The 18,925-nt window shown below is 36.5% G+C and overlaps 3 protein-coding genes across 4 annotated transcripts; 2 read left to right on the top strand and 1 right to left on the bottom strand.

Annotated features, from left to right (window-relative positions):
- The first annotated feature begins 62 nt into the window (after positions 1-62).
- Positions 63-12,737, top strand: LOC110413528 (histone-lysine N-methyltransferase ATX3). Its single transcript, XM_089783129.1, has 26 exons — positions 63-168; positions 269-337; positions 424-492; positions 593-681; positions 810-905; positions 1,019-1,154; positions 1,645-1,717; positions 1,846-1,945; positions 2,032-2,156; positions 2,730-2,875; positions 3,065-3,169; positions 3,355-3,419; positions 3,546-3,759; positions 4,060-4,146; positions 4,305-4,361; positions 4,449-4,538; positions 4,676-4,762; positions 5,454-5,528; positions 5,670-5,770; positions 9,893-10,092; positions 10,189-10,233; positions 10,423-10,587; positions 10,715-10,762; positions 11,256-11,426; positions 12,295-12,402; positions 12,611-12,737. Exons 1-26 carry the CDS (start codon positions 109-111, stop codon positions 12,691-12,693), a joined length of 2,664 nt encoding a protein of 887 aa, XP_089639255.1. The 5' UTR covers positions 63-108; the 3' UTR covers positions 12,694-12,737.
- Positions 12,738-13,706: 969 nt separating this feature from the next.
- Positions 13,707-15,972, top strand: LOC149527365 (putative RING-H2 finger protein ATL21A). 2 transcript variants are annotated; one of them, XM_089783128.1, is made up of 3 exons: positions 13,754-13,904; positions 14,023-14,396; positions 15,440-15,972. In XM_089783128.1, the coding sequence occupies exons 1-3, from the start codon at positions 13,891-13,893 to the stop codon at positions 15,889-15,891; spliced, it is 840 nt and encodes a 279-aa protein (XP_089639254.1). In that variant the 5' UTR covers positions 13,754-13,890; the 3' UTR covers positions 15,892-15,972. The 2 variants fall into 2 exon arrangements, with proteins under 2 accessions (XP_089639253.1, XP_089639254.1); XM_089783127.1 differs by having other exon boundaries at positions 13,707-14,396.
- Positions 15,973-16,170: 198 nt separating this feature from the next.
- Positions 16,171-18,649, bottom strand: LOC110413627 (Ubiquitin-like superfamily protein). Its single transcript, XM_021424511.1, has 3 exons — positions 17,891-18,649; positions 17,178-17,796; positions 16,171-16,530 (listed from the first exon to the last, which is right to left on the bottom strand). The coding sequence occupies exons 1-3, from the start codon at positions 18,538-18,540 to the stop codon at positions 16,384-16,386; spliced, it is 1,416 nt and encodes a 471-aa protein (XP_021280186.1). The 5' UTR covers positions 18,541-18,649; the 3' UTR covers positions 16,171-16,383.
- Positions 18,650-18,925: the final 276 nt, after the last annotated feature.

Below are 18,925 nucleotides of genomic sequence, written 5' to 3'. Positions count from 1 at the left end.
TTTGGCTTATAAGGCTCACAAAGTAGTTAAGTTGTAAGAATTCCCTGTTGATTTCTGCAGGATGCAAGGCCTTGCGACAGCTGTGGCTCAGTTGTCCCATTGAAAACTATGAAGAAAATGAAGAAATCTGCATATGAGGCTGAGCTTTTGTGCAAACATTGTGCTAAGGTTGATTAAAAATTCTTACTTTGGAGGATGTAGGTATGTTTGAATCTGAACGCCAATAAAATTTTAGTTTCTTAAAATGGTGTTCATGTTTCCATTACAGCTGCGGAAATCAAAGCAGTATTGTGGCATATGCAAGAAGATATGGCACCATTCTGATGGTGGCAATTGGGTAAGATATCTGCAGTTTAGATTTTGTAACTATTTTCATCGATAAAACAGTTGCAGAATTTGAGATTGTTGGTTTAACTGAATTAGGTCTGTTGTGATGGTTGTAATGTGTGGGTACATGCGGAATGTGACAACATTACCAGTAAACTTTTCAAGGTGTGCTTATGATTTTCAACTTGCCTGTTTTATGTTTTTGTTCCCCTCTTATGTTATCTTTTACCTAAGTAATTAGGACTAACTTGTTCACTGTTTGAAGGATCTGGAGCATACGGATTACTACTGCCCTGAATGTAAATCAAAGTTCAAGCCCGAATCATTCTTAGTGAAAAGAGAGCCAAAAATCAAGTATGTTGGTTCAATCCGTGTTCCTCCTCTTTACAGTTCCATGTTAGTTTACACATTTGTCTTAAGGGAATCCTCTAGATTCATTTCTAAAGCATTAGACTTAATAATGTGATAAAACACTGAAACAGATCTACGGAAAAAGGGGGGGAAAGTGGTGTTCCTCCTGACAAGCTAACTGTAGTCTGCAATGGCATGGAAGGAACATATATTCCAAAACTTCATTTGTAAGTCCTCAAAACCTACTAAAATACTTGGAATACGTTAATGTAGGTTGTTCTTTACTGTACTTCTATCTACTATAATTTGTTCTTACAAAAAGATTTTCGTCACATTCTAGAGTTCTATGTGAGTGCGGGGCATGTGGGTCAAAGAAGTATACGCTTAGCGAGTGGGAACGGCATACAGGCTGTAGAGCCAAAAAATGGAAGTACAGTGTGAAAGTCAAGGACACAATGATACCTCTGGAAAAATGGGTTTGTTCTTTTACTTGTTCTTCTTTTTTGATTCTTGAAGCATGGCTTTGTTCTTTTGCTTGATTTATAGTTTAACTTGCTTCAAAACCTTTTTTTTGGTAATTTATAGGATTATTAGAGCAAGAACGTGCTCTTTCATGTTATTTTTCATGGCTGTTCTTTAATGTTCTTGAATCCTATGTAATACATTTTTTTTCTCTCCTTTGAGCAGACACATCTGGCTTGGCCATAGTAGTAGTAACTTGTTATTGTGTAGTCCTTACATGTAACTTAAGCTTATAATCCTTTCAGATAATGTTATTAAGGCTAACTTCTGTGTGCATCCTATATAACTGATGCAAAGATACTAAATTATTGCTGCTTTCTGATTGTTATAGCTCAAGGTCCCCCAACCCTCAACCTCCCAGAAACACCAAAATAATCCCATTACTTTCTTGTTTGTTATAATATATTCTCACATGCATTATGTATGTATGGTTCTTGTGTGCAGATTGTTGAATATAATGCCTTTGGTGTAAATACTATGAAGTTAGATAAGCAGAAGTTGATGGGTTTTTTGCAAGGTAAAATATTATTTCAATAGGACTTTATTTGTTGAAGTTCTTTGATCCCTTCCTTTTGTTTTAAGTTGCAGAAGTTAATCAATCTTTAAAAGCTTGAACTTAGTTATCTATTACTTTCATTGTAATAGAAAAATATAAGCCTGTTGATGCAAAATGGACAACAGAAAGATGTGCCATATGTCGATGGGTTGAAGACTGGGACTATAACAAAATTATTATCTGCAACAGGTATAGTATGAATCAATTTTTAAGTTGACTTTGGCTACCATTTTATGTTTGGCAGATTTATTGGAAAGAAAATTTTCTGTTTTCAGGTGTCAAATAGCTGTTCACCAAGAATGTTATGGGGCAAGCAATGTTCAAGATTTAACTTCTTGGGTTTGTAGAGCTTGTGAAACACCTGATATTGTGAGGGAGTGTTGCCTCTGCCCTGTAAAAGGCATGTCATCTAAAATTAGTTTTCACTCTTCCTTTTCATTCTTTGTTGAGATTATATATATATATGTCGTGAAGATCTTTGAAGACACTATTGTAGCTATCCCGGGAAATTAAGAGGTGGGCGGGGGGGTGGTTGTGGTTTCTGAAATTTTGGGACATCCAAGAATGTCATGGGGGAAGCAATTTTCAAGATTTGACTTGGGTTTGTAGAGCTTGTGAAACACACTGATATTGAGAGAGAGAGTGTTCCTTTGCCCTGTAAAAGGCATGTTATCTAAAATTAGCTTTCACTTCTTGTTGAGATTATATATGTACATTGGGAATATCTTTTAAGGCACTATTATAGCTATCCAAGGAAAAAAAAGGGGGGGGGGGGGGTGGTGGTCGGGGGTTAAGTGTTACTCTGAACATTTTGGGACATCCAAGAATGTTATGGGGTTTGTAGAGCTTGTGAAACACCTGATATTGAGAGGGCGTGATACCTTTTCCCTGTAAAATGCATGCTTTTTGTGGAGTTTGACCGTTTCTTTGAGCAGTTGGTTTGTTCTTACAATATGTAAATCTGCTTCTCCAGGGGGTGCTCTGAAGCCAACCGATGTTGAGTCACTGTGGGTTCATGTTACATGTGCCTGGTTTCGGCCTGAAGTTGGTTTCTTGAATCATGAGAAGATGGAACCTGCTGTTGGAATCATTAAAATTCAATCAAGTTCATTTTTGAAGGTATCTTCTGAATTAAATGATCCTTTTAAACTGTTATATCTTACGATAATTCAGTTTTAAGATTTTTGTTGGTAAGTGTGAGGACTGGAAATGTCATCATTTTCTGCGATGCATTTTAATACTATTATGATTACATCACAACATTTGAGTGCTTTTTATCTAAGTGTGCTTTAATTGTGTGGATGACAGAGTTGCGTGATTTGTAAGCAAACTCATGGCTCCTGCACCCAGTGTTGCAAGTGTGCAACTTATTTTCATGTTATGTGTGCATCAAGAGCAGGATATAGCATGGAAGTAAGTGTTTTTTTTTGGCTTAATGGCAAATGTTGATCCCAGATTTATAAGTTGAAGAGTGTTATATGAACTTAAATGGTTGCTAAAATGCATATGACTGACTTTTTAAGTGCTTGTGCTTTTATAGAACGTGCTCTTTTGTTCTTAACTCATATTTGTGGCTATCTTACGTGTTAAATTTACAGCTACACTGCTCAGAGAAGAATGGGATACAAATGACGAAAAAGTTAGTGTATTGTGCTGTTCACAGGTAAGGATTATGTTCCTTCCCTTTTGTTTCTCAACAAATGGAGGGGAATGCTTTTTTTCCTTCTTCTCCTGTGTGCATCATATTTATTGTTTGGATTGTATCCTTATACTTTGGTCTTTGATGCAGGAACCCGAATCCAGATGCAGTGGTTGTTATGCATACTCCTTCAGGGGTTTTTGCTGCCAGAAATGTACTTCAGAATGAAAATGAATGTCTTAGAGGTTCAAGGTTAATTTCATCAAATAATGTGGAGCTCCCTGGATCCCCATCTTCAGAGACCAATGAGTTTGATGCATACTCTGCTGCAAGATGCCGTGTTTTTGGAAGATCAAATTTTAAGGTAGATGTCAGGGAACATGTGATGTGCTGTCATTTAATTTTTTATATTCTGTTAATATTTGCCAATTTTTCCTGATTATATTTTTGTACTTCCTGAAACCTTTCTATATTTTATCTTCATGAAGTTAAAGCCCATTAATTTTATGTGATTAATTTTGCCAATTAAGTGTGCTTTTTTAGCTAAAGTGAAAGTTGTTTGCTGGTACTAGTTACCATTAGCTTCATATAAAGTAAGCTGCTAACATGATGCAATTATTGGTATCGTTATTATGTTACTTATACTACTCTTGTTGTTTGCCAGAGGGCTGAAGGGGAGCCAATATTTCACCGACTGAGTGGGCCAAGTCATCATACTCTAGATGCATTAAGTGCATTGAGCACGTATAAAGTATTATTCCTGTCCCTGATGTAGTAGATCTCCTATCTTTTGAACAAAAAAGTTTTTCATTTGGAACATAAATCGTTTAATTTTCCTTCTTGGTCCTTTTATATTGGTCAATGAGGTAGATAATTTACTATTTTTATAAAACCATTGCCTTATTACAGGAAGTAGATGATTCTACCGTTTTCTCGTCATTTAAAGAACGACTATTCCAGTTACAGGTAAGCTATGATTCTTAATTATGCCCCATGGTTATGTCTTCATTGATATATTTTCTAACTCAATCTTACATCTGTTTGTGCCTTTAGAGAACTGAGAATCACCGAGTTTGTTTTGGCAAATCTGGTATTCATGGATGGGGCCTCTTTGCACGTAGGAACATTCAGGAAGGAGAAATGGTACTTTATTTGTACTGCTATCTCTGTTTCTGTGCATTTCTTAAATCATTTATGTAGATTGTGTTTGAAGTTGGACTTCATCAAGGCAACTATTATTATGTTTGGGGTGTGTTGATAGTCAGCATGTCTATCTTCAGGTCATTGAGTATCGTGGTGAGCAGGTTAGGCGTAGTGTTGCAGATCTTAGAGAGGCACGGTATCATTCTGAAGGAAAAGATTGCTATGTAAGTTTTTTTTGAAATTCTGTGTTTAATTTATGGATGTGCTGCTCTGTTATTCAAACAGGTTAGATTTGACTATCTTTATGGTCTAGATTTTTAGTTTATAGACATAAAATTTATCATACTAATGAATTATCATGAAGAATAGTCCTGCACATGATCTTGAGGTGGCTTATGCAAGTACTACAAAAAGCATTGAATTGATAAGCCAATGCCAATATTTTCTTGGTTTCATGAACTTTCAAGGTTTGATTATGCTGAAGTACCCACTTGATTAGTAGTTAGTCTTAGCATTTAATTTGATTTGGAAAATGTTACTAGACTTTTTGAAGACCACCTTGATATGTTTATGTAGATTGTATAATTTGCTGAAAGTCCAGAAAAAGATTGCATGCCATAGTTTCACTTTCAGCCAACCATCAGATACTGAACCGAATGTAGGTTAAAATAAATGTCTCTATCATCTTTGTGATCATGTATATGTTTTAAAGCATTTATAAAATGGCTGAACTTTCTACATTTTCTGTACTCAACTGACACATGTGGGAGTCTTAGAGCCTCCTTGTTTGTCTGTAATTAATCATGTTTGAAAGACCCTTGCTTTCTGGATATGCCCATTTTTAATTGTTGCTGCTGCTGCCTGCTAATTTTGTTTGGTTGCTGGTTTTTAATGGTTCTTCAACATGTAATGCAGCTGTTCAAGATCAGTGAGGAAGTAGTGATTGATGCCACCAACAAGGGGAATATTGCACGCTTAATCAACCATTCGGTATGGCCTTATAATCGGATTGATGCTCCCTCCCTCTTTTCTTTCCCACCAAAAGAAAAACAGAAGAGGAAGTCCTTATTATTACTTCTGTAGCATTATGAGTTCTCTTTTTTTGCTGAAAATGTCACATCCCTTTTGCAGTGCATGCCTAATTGCTATGCACGGATCATGAGTGTCAGTGATGAGGAGAGTCGGATAGTTCTTATTGCTAAGACTGATGTGTCTGCTGGTGATGAGCTAACGTAAGATTTGTGGATCCCTCTTTTCTCACTCTTTGTTTTTGTCCTTGTATATTCAAGCTAGTCTGCATTCATTTATCAATACTCCAATTGCAAATTTGGATGATATAATATCATTTACGTATGATTTGTCTGGCAGGTATGATTATTTGTTTGATCCCGATGAGCATGAACTAAAAGTTCCTTGCCTATGTAAAGCTCCCAACTGCCGGAAGTTTATGAATTAAGGTCTATATTCCTGTTTACCTACAGAAGAAGCATTAAAGAGCTCCGAACATGGGGAACCTCTCCCCATTGACATATTTGATAAAATCAGAACCGTAACAGACGAGGAATATCACAGTGTTTGCCACACATTGAGCTTGTAATTCTTTCCTTTTTTTTCCCCATAACCTCATTTTTTTGTAATTCTTTACGAATAATATGTAAATTTACCAGCTCTTGGTGGCTTTTATTGTATAGATATTGTTGCACTTTTACCATCTTACCTTACAATGTGAGGCTTACGCCATTTTATATATTAGAAATGTATCCATGTGTGCGCGTTGTTGCATATGGATATAATAATACATGTTATAATAATTGTATTATATTAGAAAAATGGTATAGTAGAGTATTATTAAAGGAAAGGCATTTACTAATAAATTAAGATAATAACATTATTATCTGGACTTCACATCGAGATTGAACCCCTATAACCCAACTACTATAATAATGGTTTATACATTGACTCTTTTCAACAAAATATATCACCTTAGTATTCCTAAAGGTCAAACAAAAGACAAAGCCAGCTCCTAACAAAGAAACAGAAGCAATCAGGGATTGAAAAACAAAATTGTAGACCAAACGAAAGAGGACTTGTATAGAGTTGTAGACCAAAGCATCAACAAAATTCTTTCTCAGTGCATGATCAAACATTGATACAGACTACCTATCCATCAACAAGAATAACTAGCACATTTTCATCTATGCCATCATGAAAAAACAATCTAGAGAAAAACCAAAAATAGAAGGCAAAACAAAGGAAACTTACTAAAATACTCTAAGCTTACTTGGTTTTGTATTTCTTGGTTGGTGATTCTTTTCTTTTGGTGGTGGTGGATTGTTTCAACAATGTTTGTTTTTGGAAAAGTTCTCTGACTGCTTGTTTTGGGAAAACAATTCCATGATTGTTTATAATTTTGTACATTCATTCTCATCTAGCTAACAAAAAGTTTTTCCTTAGAAACAAAATTAGCATTATTCTATGACAAACCTAAACAAATGATTTGCTGGGTTTTGCACAGTTCTTCTGTTGCACTTCCTCAAAATTAGAATAATTCACTGTACATTTTGTTCATAATAGTATAGAATCTACAAAAGAGAGAAGTCATAGGCTAATAAAGCAGGGTAATATTAGAAATCAATTCTTTTCATTCTACAGAAGAGATGTAAGCACCTTAAAATATTGAAAATAGCATATAATGGTCCTTAAAATTAAATAAGCAAGAATCCTACACTACATAAGAACAACGTATATTCTTTTGTTCTAGAAAATAAAAGGATGAAAGTCCACTGCAACAAATAATTACAAATACTATATTACACAATTAAACAACAACTAAACTTATACATTAGTTTCATTGGACTAACTATTAGGCTTTTAAACTTTTATAAGTATGAGAATAGTGGCAATTATCCATAAACTGATGGTTTGAATGTAACTTGTTTAATTCCTTAATATAAGTAAGAAATAATGTATCAAAAAGAAGAATCCTCTAGATGCACCATAGTATAGTATCATATCAAATTAAAAGTTTACAAATCATATTATGTAAAATAGCTAATAAACAATTATTTACACCTTTATAAGCATTTGCATCATAATTCATGGCGAGCATACATTGTCCCAGGGGAAATAAAATAAATAAGTTAACACTTTTGTGAAATCTCCATTAAGTCACTAATTATGCATAGAAATTTGAAGAAAGTAATTATCCATGGATATACTGAAAAAAGTAAATAACAACTCCACGAGTTATTTAATTTTCCTCAAGCAGTTAAAGCCAAAAAAACAATGCTATCACCTTGAGATACAACACAACTAATGTAAATTTTTATTGGTTTACGTTAATATCTTACGGGGTTTTCATAGAGCAAAAAAAAAAAAAAAATTCTCATGGTTTTCCAATGGAAGGGAATTGAACAAAAATATTAGAAGATTGTAGTATTGAAAGGTGATAACAACTTCAATCAAAATTATAATTTCAAGCAGGGGAACTAAGAAATAAGTTCCAGCAACTATATATTTGAATCTAAAAATCCCTAAAACATGTAAACAACAATCTCCTCATTCATGATATATAATGTTAAAAAAAACCTATAAAGGAAATGACTTACAATTGTTATAAGTGTTGACAAACAAATTGAAGCTGAATCCTCTACAAAACAAAAAATGACAAAATGAATATAAAAAACCATGAATCATAGAATACAATATAATCTGATTGCATTAGTTTTAGACTTCAATTACATTACATCTATTGACTTTAATGTGATTGTATTATAATTTTATATTATAGTGATTTGTTATAAAAAAATATTATAATATAATTTTACATATTATAAAAAATATTTTTACTTTTTTCATATCAAATGTTACGCAGGGCTTTAGGTCTTAGCCAATATGTTTCAAGGCCCGAGTAAGGAACCAGGTAAAAAATATTTTAACAAGGCCCATTTTGAGATCCATTAACTTAGACCGATCCAGGATTCAGATCTGTAAGTGAACCCGTTTCATTTTTTATTTTCTTTTTTGAATTATGTTTAAATATGAGGATTTCGCGCGTCGCTTATATATATATATATATACCCCAAGATTGAAGGCCTCTTAGAAAAATATTTGAATTCGAAATTCTTCTCAGATTCACGAAGAAACAAAAGAAAAGAGAGAATGAGGAAGCGATTCAAGAGAACGAAGGGAATTTGCAGTTGCACATCTCCTCGTTGCACTGATCGCTCTTCCTTCAGTTGGTAATCTCTCTCTCTCTTTCTCTCTCTGACGATTTGGAGCTTGATCATTTTGATTCTTTCAATCTTTTTTTTATTCCATTGAAATTTGGAGCTGGTTCGACTAGTTTGATCATGTAAAATAACAAACTATGAAAGTTGAATCTGATGAAATGAGCGATCAAAAGGATTTTTAAGTTTAAACTGCTTTGAGGTTTAGCCGATTCAGCTAAAACAATTTGATGATAAAGCTTTTTTGTCACTGATGATAGTTCTTCGCATTCATCCAACATCGAAGGTTCGCGCTTCTTCATGTATCGACGCTGTTTTTTCAAAAAAAGAAAAAAAGAAAGAAAATAAAAATCTCATATCTGTTGATTTTTTTATCCTAAAGAAAAGGTCTCCATGAAGAATTGATCTAGAAGTTTAAATAAGTCTCTGCTCTTCAGAGACGATTCAGTGTTAGTTCTAGAAATTTTGGCACTCGAAATGCACTTTTCTCCTCGAATGCAATCTGTCTCTGTTTTGGAATAGGTTGAACTAATTTCATAATGGTCAATCGAGTTCATTTAATCGTCTAAATCTGCTTGTTAGCTGAGAACTGGTGGAATTTGAATTGACCTAATTTCATAATGGTTAATTCAGTTCATTTAATCGTCATCAGAGAAAAGGTGGACTCTGAAATATTCACTGACTTTTTAAAGCTCTGAAAATCTTCAAATTTCCATAATGCTCTAAGGTTTCTGATTCTTTTTTATAAAGGTTAACATTGAAGGTTCACTCTCTATTATTCCGTTAAATTTTTTAAGTTACCAAAGACATCGTTGATATTGATTTCCTTTCAGTTAATTCTGTTACTTAATAATTTGTTAGAACAGAGGTTGATTATTGAAACGAATCTAGTTTCTACTTATTGGTTTTTGCTGAAAACAATAAACGATTACTCTTAAATATTCAGAAAAAAATTAAAATTCTCATGAATTAATTTTCGAGAAATTGATCGGCCCGTCGAGTCAAGTTCACATGTTGATTCAGTTTTTTTGTTCTTATTTTTTTCTCAGCAACCAAACAGTAATTAATTGTTAAATTTTTGTATATATGGTTAAATTAATCTATATCTTTCATATACTAAAAAAGGTACGAGCAGGATATGTGGACATACATAGCGAGGTTTTTGGATGGAAGATCGTTGGTGATGCTGGCAGTGGCGAGTAAATGGCTCAACAACGTCATCATGCAAGACTGTATATGGAAGTTCGCATGCCTGCGTGATCTTCAGGTTCCTGATCCTGGCCACGTGGCATTCAGTTGGGCCAAGCTCTACGCTTCAGCTGTTGGTAACCATCAAATCCCTTTATATATACGTGTACCTTAACTGTTTAATATTTAATTCCACTGCTAAACATAGCTGCCTGATTGACATGGTTTTGCAGATGGGAGTCACTCTTACATGTTCCGCCAGCAGGAGAAACATATTGGTTAGATCTCTTTATCAAATCCATTGGCTTGTTAATAGTTTGAAGTTCAAAGTCTAGCACCATTAATTGTAGATTTTGTTGGATGCATTGGATTAATCTATGGCTAGAATCTGAAATTATGAGCTGGTGGTCTTAGTATAAGGACAATTTGCTATTGACTGAATTTTGTTTTTCTTGGGGAGTAATCAGACTGGATGCGCATTGGGGCATTTTCTTTCGAATCAGAAGTAGCATTTCTGAGCGAAAGGCTGAGTGCACCTGTGAAAATCCCAAAACAAAAAATCATAGATGATATGTTGCAGTCGTGCGGGACATGCCTGTTAAGGAAAGTCAAGACAGGAATCTGGATAGCTGGTATTGTTAAAAATGGGGCAAATTTACTCCTGGCATTTTTCTTTTGCAATATGGGTTCATGTTCTTATGCAAGTTGTGGTCAAAACTCTTAACTAAGTTTGTGCTTCAACATGGTTGTTGCCTTCAGATCTACAGCTTGTTCGCTGCCCCGTGTGTGACCAAGAAAAATGTGAAGGTGAGCAATGAAATGACTTACTGCCCATTAAAGTGCACAGTGAGAGATTGTGTTCCTCTTATTAAGTAGATGAGATTCTTGATAGTAGACTATGAACATGCAAGTCAAGGCTTAGAAATCTTGATCTTCACAGTTTATCTCCGTTGTCTCATTTTCTTTTGATCTCAACTACGCTCGGTTTTTGATCATATTTGCCACCTTAACAACGGTGAGCTAATTAATCAACAGACTGGATATCCTTGTGTTTGTCAGGACCATGCTTTACACTGGATGACGTAAAGCCCAAAAAAAAAAAAAGGCGGATGCAATCCTGCTAAAACATAAATTACTGGTTTGGTTTATATAATGCCAAATTTTATTTGAAGGCAGGTTGAGAAATCTGCAGAGCATGAGTTTAGGCTCTAAACTGTACCACACACATGAAAACGGTTCTCAAATTTTTGATAGAAAGGAATACAGAAGTGAAGGAAAAAACTTGATTGTTTTTATGTAGGGACAATGCAGATGTTGGATGCCAGGCACATTGAGCTGTTCCTTAGTCAGGGGTACCAGGATGGAAGTTGGGACTATGAGCTTGTTGGATCTCATGAAGTCAAAAAAGGAGTACCAGGAGCTTATGGGTCCATTTTTGACTTCAAATACCTCACAAGCAAGACAGCAGCGGGTAAAATTTGATTCTCCACCTGAAGTTTACTCATTCTGTCATTGTCTTCTTTTCAAGAATGCATTTACATTACTTAGCCCCTGTGGATAGAATCAGTCAACAATTATTGAGATGAAAATGCTTTGGTGGCTGCCCGATCCATTCATGATCAAGCCAGAAACGTTTATTAACTGAGCTTTGCTTAGTGAATTAGGTAAGATTAGGTATGAAACCTCTTTGTTCCACCAAGCTGACATGTGTGCTCCAACAGACTGCTAAGATTTAATTGAAAATTGATAACTGAACTTACTGTATAGGATGGGATTGGGGCAGCTTTTCGGTGCTATAATATTTCAGTTTTATTTAACCATTCAACAAATTCTATAATAAGTTGGAGAGAGAATAGTCCTTGTTTCTTCAATTTCATCTAGTATAAGGATAAAGGATTGTCCTCTTATTGCTTGCTTGCTTGCATAACTAAACCTTGAATAGTCCTCTTAATCAATAATCCACAACTTCCAACTGTCCTTTAAAATGAAAGTTGCATTCATCATTAGCAATTCTTAATTAATTGGTTATATTACTGATTTAGAATACTGACCTTCCTATTTATGGGGGGTTCAACCAACCAGATTTACTGCTAGAGCATCTTCCTGTCACTTATCATCTCAATTTCCTGCATCAAATGTCAAACAGTACTAGAAGACAGTAATTACTCCATTACTTAAATAAAGCTCTACATGGAGCTAGCTAAGCATGAGAAAGCCTTCACTTTTCTGATCCTAAATAGGTGGCTGTAAAAGCTTCTCTGAGTTAAGTGAGATTGGTTTACTCCTCTTACTGGAAAAGATGCTGAACGATCTGAATTTGTTTGCCAACGAACTGGCAGGGGTCTTCAATTACAAGTCATGGATAGGACGAGCGAATGACTTTCAACCAAAAGCTATAATTACTCTTCATGCAGTTGCGGTCAACACCAATTTACAAGAAAATCAAGGTAACAAGTTCACAATCTGCAAATCTTGTGAAAAAAAAAATTAAAAGGAAATTTGCGAATTACATGGACTGATTGGGTGTAGCTGGCATAGTTTGGAGCTATTCACTGTGGATCTCAACTATGAATGACAAGAATGATTGGAAAATATTTCTTTTCCAATTAATTAATTTGTTGTGATTTGCTCAGTTTTCTTTCTTTTTCTAAGCAGGAATTCTAATAAAGTACCATACCATGAGAGCAGGAGCTGAGGGAGAAATTGTTTCGATTAGAATCTCTCAGCAGCTTCTATGATACTGGTTGAACCCCCACACGTCATTGCAGTAGTTCTGTTCCAAGGCCGTTGTGACTCCTTTCGAAAATTTCTCATCAATCAAATTGATTTGTTCTTACTTCTAACTGTTCCCTTGGAATAGGAAAGAAGAACTCAAAACATATGAAAATTGGTATCCCCCCACGTAGACTACTTTTTCCGCTCGGCATCAAAATGACAGGTCACAGATTAGGACAAACATATGCCTGTAAAAATGCAAACCATTGTCAGAAATACGCATAAACTTGTCTGAACTTAAGTGTGTGTGGGTGGATGCATGGCACAGTGCGCTAGTTTTTTTATTCTCTTTGGGTACCGGAGCAAGAACCAGAGAAACAACAGCTCAAAAAGGAAACTTAAAAAGTGAGTAAAACAGAAACTAGAGGAGCCGAAAACAGAGGATTTAGGGCCACTCAAACCAGGAAACACGCTTGCCGCCAACAGCGCCAGTTTTCCAGTTTACTTCTGTAGTGGGATGGGCCTAAGCCTATCAATCACCACGATCGGTTAGGTCATATTAGTTTAATTTTTCAATTTAGCCATGTCTATGGAAACTTAAGAAAGGGAACCGGTAAAGTTTCCCTAGATCATCTCAGACTGAAGAGTCTATATTTCGTTTCTTCTAGGCCATGAAATTGAGTCTTTTTTTCTTTTGCCTTTGGAACAAGCATGTTTTAGAATTATGCTGCATTTGCACATGGTAATTCTAAGTTCAGTCATTAAGAAATTCTCACTTCTGCCTTTCTATGCGCTAGAAAAACAAGTAGTAGAAGTAAACATTTGCATGGGGTGTTCAGGGTTGGTGTGCCTTTGTTTACAGACTCCCCAGTAATTAATGACACATAAGCAGACAGCCTTTGGCGATGTCGACTTGGAATTTTTCTCTCATACAAGCTAGAGAACTTTTATTTAATAGTTGACTTTCTATTGTAGTTTAATAGTTTAATGGAGTCTTGAAATGGACTGCTCCCTTTTTCCCCTGAGACATGCCCATCCCTGGCTTCGGTCTTTTTGAACATGGATATCCTCATCTTTTTCTCCTTCCTCTTTCCTCTCGTATATGCAGCACAACATTGTTCCCTGACAGACTGCGGCAATAATGAAATTCTTATCCGATTCCCTTTCCGACTAGAAAGCAAGCAGCCTGAATACTGTGGATATCCTGGTTTCAACCTTGGATGCAAGAGTCAGAGTACGATTGTCCTAAAACTTCCTTATTCTGGAGAATTTTTTGTTCGCGACATCAATTATCTCAACCAACAGATATATCTTTATGACCCTGATAATTGCCTTCCCAAGCGACTTCTCAGCTTCAATCTTTCAGGTTCTCCCTTCGTTGCTCCTTTTCATCAGAACTACACCTTCCTCAGCTGCCCAACTCAAGTCACAAAGTCTCGCTTCACCACCATTGATTGCCTAAGCAATTCAACGAACTCCGTCTTGGCCACTTCTTCCGTGAGTCTGGCGAATTCGATGGCTGAATCATGCCAGATAATCACTACATTGCGAATTCCTGTTTCATGGCCAGCTCAGTCTGATGAAGCATTGTCATCCGAGCTTGATGAAGACATTGAGCTAACATGGTCTGCACCTCAATGCGGAGATTGTGAGTCAGAAGGCGGCATCTGCGGCTTCAAGAGCATCGGTAGTGAAGAAGTTGACTGTTTCCATCTCCCTAAATCAGGTAAGGATCTATCTTTCTTGAATCTTGATCATCATTTTGCATATCCATTTTTAACATCACGTATCTTGTTTAACCCCAAACTTCACCCTTAGGCTAGGATGACTCAATAACTCATTGACTGGGTCAGGAAACTCAGGATAATCTTTTGAAAAAAAATGGGTTAAGAGAACTGGGGACGGAAGCCGAGGGGTTGGCAAAGTTTGTGAAAAAAAGTATGGGCCAATCACCAAACCAAGAATGAATTATTTTGGAGTAAACAAATAAAAATAATGATGAATGAGTGACATCTACGAATCTAGTGGGTTTTCAGTGTTATTGACATTAACTAAAGATGACGGACTTATATATTTAGTTATTGTTGTTACATTATAAGCCATGACCCACTATTGCAATGTCAACTAGAAATGAAAAACGTAAGATACAAGAACTAAGACGTCAGTTCTCCCGTATAATTCCGGTTCAAACCAGGTGGTGTGTTATGTGTATTAAATTAGCAAATCTCTATTATTCTTTTGTAAAAGCCAAAGTCAGTAGCTCCTTGATTCTGCTTCTGCGGTCATCCCCACCTTCCACTTCTATCAAACGCATTTCCCTTCGTAGAAAGCTTATCAGGTTCCCAAGATCCCTTGGATTTATTAAAAAAAGAAATGGAAAGAGCTTCAGCAAATGGCCACTAATTAAATCTCCCATGGGTATTAAATTTTTGGGAACTGGGTCATTTTAAGTGTGAACAGCGTGGCGTATCCCAAGGAGTTTATATGGTAATAAGTTAAAATGTTGTCGAGAATAACATTGATCCACCATGGTTGGGAGCGATGGGGGAGAAACAAGAAGAGCATAGTCTAAACAGGAACTCTATTAGAAATTTAATTCTTGAGGAGGCTTGGGTAGCTTCTATTTTACTCCACAAGATAATCGAACTCGTAAAAATATATGATTTTTTTGTTAAAGCCGATAAGTGGAATGAAGTGATTCCTATTTCAGTTAAGCATCAGAATAGCAACTCGTGTTATTAAAATTTTTCTTATGATCTCCTATTTCAGGCAGATCGGGAAATGGTCTTCAAGTTTTCAGGATTATCTGCTTGTCAATTGCTGTACCAGCACTCTCATGCGCAATAGGAATCGCCGTCTTTGCGTGCTGCCTCGACAGTCGCCGTCGCAACAGGGGCAATTCCACACAGCAGAACACCGGACATTCTGCGGTGACATCACAACCCACGCTCGCCGTGACAGGGCTGGACGAGTCCACAATCGAATCCTATCAAAAGTTGGTGCTAGGTGAGAGCCGGAGACTCCCTGGCCCAAATGACAGCACTTGCCCCATTTGCTTGTCTGAATACCTTAGCAAAGATACAATCAGGTGCATACCAGAATGCAATCACTGCTTCCATGCAGAGTGCATAGATGAGTGGCTCCGAATGAACAGTACATGCCCGGTGTGCCGATTCTCTCCGTTCCCAGTACATGCTAGCACACATTCTCGCATTGTTTGATATATTACAATTTTTTTTTCACTTCTTGTATGGGATTACACTAGGCATCCCTCTTATTCTTTATACCTTCATAAGAGTCAAAGAAGCTTGCAATGTGCAAATTTTTTCCATTAAAACATGATTAAATCAGCTTATGAAGCAATGACTAAGACAAAAAAATCCTCAAATACCCCGTTTTATCAAAAGGACAAATGAGAATAAAACGAATGGGTTTTTTATAACATAAATCATGAACATCATCATACCACAAATATCAATTTTTAGTTTAGGCAAGGCATGTTTAAATTAGTAACTATTTCTTGCTCCATTTTATTATAAGAGCAAAAAGACTGTCCAGATTTCCTTAAGTAACAGGATTTCAGCATACAAGTACCATGTCATACATTTTTAAACAGGACAGAACGAAGTTAAAAAATATACACATTTCATAATTTGACAAAAAGGACTCCTCCATGATACTACGAGGTCAGATGAAGTCTACTAGGTAGGTTTTCATTTCTTTGCAAGCAACTTCTTTGGAAGCTTATCCAAAGGAATGGATTTTAGCAGGAAAAGCCGGGCAGCTCGCTCTTGCAAAGTACCCCCACATTTTAGCCCTCGTGCCTGCAGTTCAGATTTCAACCTCTCCAATCCAAGAACCTATAGAAATGATAAAATTGTTAGTGCTGAAACAGCAATGACAGTAAGCACTATTAAGAACAACAGCATCATTATGACAACTTAATTTCTATGCCAGTTTCAAATTCACTTCCTGATATCTTTTCTTCAGTATACTGGTTTGTATGGTGCGTTTATTTTTTAACAAAGCACACAACGATCAAGCCTAAATAACATCAAAGAACCATGGCTAGATTTAAGCTTGGACTAGAAAAAAGCATTCAATAGAATTGCAACAACAGGCTACAGATTGCTGAAATATCCTATCTCATCCATGTAGGCAATCATAAAGTTGGCTAGTAGTTGCAACTTTTTTAACCTCTTTTTAGATGAGTTAATGCTATTGACCTATGTTAAAGAGAGAGAGTACAAAGGGCTATAGTGCACAGAAAGCAAAAGAGTTTTACATATTATTTAGCTACTAAACACTTTCCTTAAAATCATCTATATCTACAACCTTTAATGGTGCTTAAGTCCCAAAATCATAAATGATAAAATGATTATCAAAGGTTAGCAAAATTCGCTGTCTAATAAACTAGAAAGGAATGAAGAAGGAAGGGCAAAAATGAACTAAGCCCACACACAAAGAGGAAACAGGAAAAGAACTTCAAGTGTGGAGCCAAAAATACCTGCATCTCTTCCGGAGAATTGAAGTCATCAAAGTTCAATGGCTTTTCTGGTTCTGCCACATTAGTACCTGAAACTACTGTTTCTTCATGAACTTCTGATTTCGCATTAGATAAACAATTAACTTCATCAATCAGTTTGCTCTCAACTCCTCCATTTACTGAAACTGGAACACTGAGACGCTGACTAACTATTTCCTCCTGATCTTCAGTTTTAGTTCCATTATGTTCCTGCATCTCAGGTTGAACAGCGTCACTTCCAGCAATCACATCTGCCTCCGTGCAGGCCACATTTGCACACTGTGCTGTCTTCTCTTCATAAACCTCTGGTTCAACTTCAACCATGCTGTTAACTACATTGGGAACATCTTGGCCGCCAGATACCGAGCTTCGCTGCAGGACAATCTCTTTCTCTTCCTCAGAACCACTCTCACTTGAGACTCCACCGGAAAAATCTCCATCATGTCTTCCCCCAGCAACTGAATCAGAACTCCCCTCAGTTCCCTTACTAGAATCTGAATGATTCCCATTGTTCAAAACTACAGATTTCTCATTTTCCTCATCATCCTCATCCTCGCTGCTATCATCACTATCACTCTCATTCAATTTCCTCTTTCCCATCCTATTCAAAATAAGCAAACAAAAAGAAATAAACATTCCAAATATTAACACCAATCTTAACATAACAAACAAATTAAATGATCTCAAAAACATACCAAATTTTCAATCTTTTGGGGTCAGTTCCTCCTAGCACAGCCTTCCGCTTTTGGTTCCGGCACGCTGCCCTAACAGACTCTTCAACCACCGCCACGCACCTCGCTGACTGCTCCCTGTATTTTGCGACGTACTTCTCGGCCTCACCATCTCCAACCCCTTTTTTCCCAGTTTTTGCCTTCTTCTTCATAAACTCCTCCGCAATCTTCTCCAACTTCCTATTCTCCGCCTCTGCCTTCCACTCCTCCAACCTCTTCTCTGCATTCACATGCCTCAGCCTCCTTCCGCTCATGTCCCGACACGCCTCGAAATTGCTCGTCTTTTTTTGCCCGGCCTTTGTGGCTGCGCCACGTAGCAGCGATCCGAAACCTCCTTTGCCACCAAGAAGACGGAGGGATAGGTTGAGGGTGGCGTTGGAGTGGGATATCACCGCATCGTCCTTGAGTTGATGGCCGCGAATCAGGCGCTGGAAGTTGATTGGAATTTTGGTAATTTGGTGAATTCGGTGCTTGACGGAACCGACTTGTACTTGTGGGGTCGGGAATTGGAGCGATAAGGTTTCGCCATTGAGAAGTTTAACGAAGAGCTGTAATTGCCTTGGGTTCTTGTTGTTGTTTTCTCCATTGATTTGATGATCTACCATAACTGTCATGTTTGAGCTTGGAGATTTCAAATTTTTCGGGTCCTGTTTGAAGGGAATTTTCGGAATCAGGGGACAACGAGGAAACTAGGGTTCGGGTCCTGATTATAAAGAACCCCTGCAATTTCCCGATTAATCAATTTTTTAATCGGGTTATTTTGGGAAATGGCGGTGAATTGCCGTTTGCGGGTCCCGCTATTGTACACTCATTCTCCATGGCTATCCGGGTCAATTTTTCGGGTTGCTGCTTTAATAATATTTTCTCCTTTTTTCTGTTAATCTCTTTTTACCATTTTAAATTTTATTTATTTGTTTAAACTTTATAAAAAAAATCTTTCTCAGTTTGATTTTATTGTTGAAGATAATATGTTGAAAATTTCCTACTTCTTTAGTCAAA

This window comes from Theobroma umbraticum, unplaced genomic scaffold (genome assembly GCF_002168275.2).
Source record: "Theobroma umbraticum cultivar Fairchild unplaced genomic scaffold, ASM216827v3 scaffold_4.1, whole genome shotgun sequence".
Classification (NCBI taxonomy): domain Eukaryota; kingdom Viridiplantae; phylum Streptophyta; class Magnoliopsida; order Malvales; family Malvaceae; genus Theobroma; species Theobroma umbraticum.
Note: the sequence above shows the minus strand (reverse complement) of the source record. Positions and strands in the feature narration are given on the sequence as shown.